This window comes from Cornus florida, unplaced genomic scaffold (genome assembly GCF_030987335.1).
Source record: "Cornus florida cultivar Cherokee Brave unplaced genomic scaffold, ASM3098733v1 CherokeeBrave_3.0.0_Hap2_Chr09, whole genome shotgun sequence".
Lineage (NCBI taxonomy): Eukaryota > Viridiplantae > Streptophyta > Magnoliopsida > Cornales > Cornaceae > Cornus > Cornus florida.
The window spans coordinates 29,080,812-29,086,105 of NW_026775579.1; the positions used below are offsets into that span (position 1 = coordinate 29,080,812).

At 33.3% G+C, this 5,294-nt stretch overlaps 1 protein-coding gene across 1 annotated transcript; it reads left to right on the forward strand.

Annotated features, from left to right (window-relative positions):
* Nucleotides 1-1,397: 1,397 nt before the first annotated feature.
* LOC132273636 (uncharacterized) lies at nt 1,398-3,308 on the forward strand. The gene is made up of 2 exons (XM_059774622.1): nt 1,398-2,322; nt 3,003-3,308. The coding sequence occupies exons 1-2, from the start codon at nt 1,511-1,513 to the stop codon at nt 3,091-3,093; spliced, it is 903 nt and encodes a 300-aa protein (XP_059630605.1). The 5' UTR covers nt 1,398-1,510; the 3' UTR covers nt 3,094-3,308.
* The last annotated feature ends 1,986 nt before the right edge of the window (nt 3,309-5,294 follow it).

The following is a 5,294-nucleotide window of genomic DNA, read 5'->3' on the forward strand; positions in this document are numbered from 1 at the left end:
CAATGTATAATGAATCAAATGGGAGCTACATCAATTGGATGAAAAAAGCTAATTTTTTTATATTTAATTGTATTTTATATCAAAATTCTCTAGGTCCTTCAAGTCACCTAGTGGTAGGAGGAAAAGATAAGAAAAGTCTAATTATAATAAAAAAAAATATCTTTCCTTTGAAATTTTGCTTTTCTTATTTCCACTCAGCAATCAAATGGGGTGGTAGAAATTATTTGATTAGGTGTTAATTTCTTGTGTGAAGTTGAAGTGAAGGAAGAAAAAAATGATTAATTTTTAACCTTGTTTAGGTTTGAATTTAAGATAAAGGCCATATCACTTTCCTATTACTTTTTTAGACCCAACGAGCTTTATGGCTTTATCTACCAAGAAAAGAACAAAAGCAGAAAAAAATGGAAACGAAAAATATAGCTTTATAGCTTTATAGCTTTAGCAGAACAAAACAAACCATTTATGTTTTGTGTAGTTGTCTTTCTATTATTTGTTTGTGCTTTTCCCTTCAATTATTTTTGTACTGGTAGAATCTTTTCTTGGCAGAGAACAGAAATCTATCCCCATCTCTCTTTTTTTTTTAATATTTTTTATTTATTTATTTATTTTTTGGAACTTAAATCTATCCCTATCTTCATCTCACACAATTAAATCATGCAACTTAGAATCTCAATTTTCCAATGCAACTAAACACAAGGTGACACAAGGTATATGTTAATCTACCTTTGTCTTGCTTGGTGGTTCCCTATTCAAAATTTTAGCATGTGTTTTAGTAATTTCTTAAGATGAACTATAAATTTGAATTTATATAATATTGTTGGTTGCTAGACCTTGAATCAATTCAGCAATCCATTTGTATAAATATAGTGACACAAGGTATATGTTAAGTTAATCTCCCTTTGTCTTGCTTGGTGGTTCCCTATTCAAAATTTTAGCATGTGTTTTAGTAATTTCTTAACATGAACTATAAATTTGAATTTTTATAATATTGTTGGTTGCTAGACCTTGAATCAATTCAGCAATCCATTTGTATAAATATATATATATTTATACAAATGGATTGCTGAATTGATTCAAGGTCTAGCTATATATATATATTTATACAAATGGATTGCTGAATTGATTCAAGGTCTAGCAACCAACAATATTGATTTAGGTTCTCTTATTCAAGAAACTGACTTAATCCAATCATGCATGATAAACAATAACCAAGTCTATTGTTGAATAGGGACAAACCACTATTACCCTTCATAGAAAAAGAAAATTAAAAAAATTTAATTGTGATTAAGATGGCCCCACTTCCACCAATCTAGAAACCCTAGACTTTTTTATTAGCCTAAGGTCCTAAATCAGACACCATTACAACTTTGTTAAAAGAAAGTGACAATGGACCAAAGAGTCATTAATGACATTGCCCCCACACCCACCTCTCTAGCTAGCTCCTCATACCCCCCTTAACCATTCCCTTTCCCCTCTCTTCCTCTCTCAATTCCCTCCAAAGAAAGGAATTATGCTTAATCCAGCAACTGAACTAGCCAGCAACCATGCCCATGCATTCAATCCAACCAGACAAAAAAATGACAGTTATGACAGTTGGGATGCTACTAGTTTTGGTGCCAAACCTCGAAAAACAGCCAAAAACTATGACAACTATAGGAATTCCAATGGTGGGGGAGTTCAGTTTAGACCTGATTGTATGGAAGATGAATCCGGTGTTTGTTCACCGCCTCTGTGGACAACAAGTCCATCTAGAAGTCCATTGCATCCGCGACATCCACACAACAGTTACCGCGCTCTATCTCCAAACTCAAGAGATCAAGAAATAGCCAGAGGTCAGTGGGAGCTTATGGAGATGGTCAAGAACATGCCTGAGTCATCCTATGAGCTGTCCTTGAGAGATCTTGTTCAGCACAGTAAAATGGAAGCTCAAGAAGAGTGTTTGCTTGAAGAGAAATTTTTTGAAAATGGATTAGTAAACCAAAGTGTGCAGATCAAGAGGCAAGAAATTAAGAATAGTGAATGGAAAGCAAAGATGATGAGAAGTGGAAGCATTGAGCATAGGGGATTGTTTCTTAAGATGGTCTTTCCAGTTTCTTTGGGATCAATGAAGAAAAAAAATTTAGGAAAAAAACCTTGTGCTAAAGTTTCTCCGAATCATAAGGCTACGGAAAAATCTCCAAAGGGTGTTGATAAAGAGTGGTGGAAGCTGAAAAGATTTTCCTTTTCAAGTGAGAGTGAAGCTGGTGGAGGAAGCAGCCCGGGTGGAAGCACCGGAAATAGTGGCAGCAGAAGTAGCAGTAGCAACAGCAGCAAAGGCAGAAGGTATGTTTAATCTCTGGAAAATTGTAATTTGGATAATTTGGCCAAGAATATATATATTTTTCACACCTTCATTTAGCTCTATCTAGTCAGATTGTTGGATTAATCAAATATTATATGAGTAAGTGAAACTTGAAAAAAAGAAGAAGCATGTTTCTAATGTTGTAGTTACATCAACCATTGGTATACTGGTCCAGAATTGATAATTGATTATGTTTCAAGCATGGAAAGTAGCCTGAGTGCCAAGTTCAATTACAATTCTTTATTTTAACCATAACTAGGAATTGAAGGCTAGTGTGTTCACTGATACCAAAAAGTGAAATCAGTTATCATTGTGGAATTATAGTTCAGCAAAGCTGTGAATCACTCCGGATAAATATGCAACATCTAGTATATGTGTGAATGATTATATAACTACCCAACTACACATTGTGACATTGGTTATATATATATATATATATATGTTTTAAATAGGTATTAGTCAATAGTTTCTTTGAGCATTCAAAAATTAAATCCACTTTACTCAGCTTAAAATTTTGGAGTTCAGATTCTAATTGAGTGGTTAATCTGCATCAATTAATTTGAATAATTGTAAAGAATTTTTGAATCTGAAATTTAAATGATATAATATCATATATTCATGATTGGCTAATTGTGATTTGTGGTTCTTGAATATAATGCAGGAAGAGGAGTGTTTTCTTACATGGGTGCTGTTACTTTTCTCACACCAAGAAGAGTATCTTCAAAGTGGAAAAGCAGACTACCACTAAATAATGTCTGGATGACCTAGCATATGCATGTATATTCTTTAAAGATTTTCACATACATGGTATTTCTATTTCTTTTTTCTTTTTTTCTTTTTCTTTTTTCATTTTATCAGTTTCCCAATTTTCATCTACTTTTGTTTGGCAAGAGAGAGAGTGTTGAGCTTTCTTAATTTTTCTTTTCTACTATAGCAATAGAACAATTAAATAATGTCATTCTCTGTCTGTCTGTTTCTTCTCTTTTTATCCAAAGCTCTGTTTTAAAACTAAAGGTGATTGAGAACTTCACAATCATTCCAAACTCAAAATAATTATAAGACTAAAAATGATAATTTCTCTTCTTTTTTCTTGTCAACTAAATGGCCATCAAAATCAAGGTTCATTGCATCACATAATTACATGATATATATATATATGTTTGATAGGTAAGTCAATACTTTTGCATTCAATACATATCATGATGTTTGTTATGAAAATGTTATTCAGTCCTATCTACCAGCAAGGACAAGTGGACAACCTTCTTTTTCTTGATTTTGTTTTCATCAGTGAAATGTCCCTTTCTGTCTTACTATTTTTTATCTCCCAAACAAAATTTTCATTTCATTAGTACTAAGCATGACTGATTTTAATTTCTTGAGTGCTATATATATACATATGTGCCCAAAAACTTGGATGACTTTGAGATGGATTGCTTGGTTGTGGTTTGGCCAGGAATACTGGAATAGTAGTGACCACTAACATTTTGGTTTCAAGCATTCATCTTAAAGTCAAAACATGGTTCAGAGTACAATATATATGAAGGGGACTCCCGTTAGTATTCAATTTTAGGTGTTGTGCTTTTCTAATAATGGAATTACTATTTTGTAAATTCCTTTAAGAAGGACCTTAATTTTTTTTTCTTTTTTGTAGGGTTAATATCCAATTTTTCCAGATTTGAGCATAAGATGCTCTTACTTAGATATTATAGGTAAAACATTTTTTGTTGTGCTAATAATTAATTGCTCTAAAATTACGTAAGGTACTAAAAAAACATAGCTTCATTTTCTATATGGTTTATAGGTGCTTTATGGCAAGCTCATGTCAATCATGGCCTTGCGTTGAATTTTTTTCAAAAATAGTTCGATCACGCACGTGAATTGCATGCAAATTTATGGTTGAAATTATGCGGTGCTCTAAGTACGTAACCCGATACCACCACCAACAAAAAATAAAAATTAAAAAATCATGGCCTCCCATCTTAGCCCAATTTGCACCCCAAACCACCATTACAAAAATGGCGTTGGGGGAGATACATAAAATTGAATTATACATCTTTGTTGAATCCATTCTAGAGGAGGTTTAAACCTTTTGACTTCCTCATAAGCCATTTCAATGCTTGCTTTCTCATTCTTTATGGCATTAAAATGCTTGCTTGAATAATTTGACATATCAATTTGAGCTCTCAAATTCAAAATATGAGAGATGGCTAAAAAGTGAGCTCTCAAATGGGCTCTCATTTGAGCTCTCAAAATTTGAAATTCTCAAATTCACTCTCAAATCTAGCAGCTGCCAATTTTTTGGCAAGTCTCTTAATTCCTCTCTCTCTCTCTCATCTGCAACCACAAGTTTGTTGCCATTTGCAAAATCTGACCTCAATCTATCTCTCTCTCTCTCTCTCTCTCTTTCTCTCTCTCTCGCTCTCTCTCTCTCTATATATATATATATATGTATGTATGTTTATATATCTAACTTTCCAGAAAACAGAGCACCAAACCCAAATGGGTTTGATTATTGATGAAGAAGAAGAACGAGACGACGTCATTCTGGTTCCACCCTCCAATTTCTCCATGGTCGAAGATAGCATTTACATATTTGGTTTCCTCAATCCTCCAATTTCCCATTTCTTGAAACCCTCAATTCGAAATCAGTCATGCAAGTGTTGTTATATATACAATATATATATATGTATCTTAATGATTCACAATTTTCAAAACCCATACATACAAGTTAGCAGTTGCAGAGAGAGGGGCAAGCTTGAGAGTTGAGAGATAGCAGCTGAAGCTTGCGAACGGCAAACCCAAACTGGAACAGCGGGCGATTGAAACTGAAAGATATGGGTTTTGATTTTTTGAACAATCTGAAATGATATGCCGATATGGGTTTTGAACTTTTGATTCTTGCAAACAGATAGATAAACGGAAATATATGGGTTTTGAACTTCTGATTCTTGTA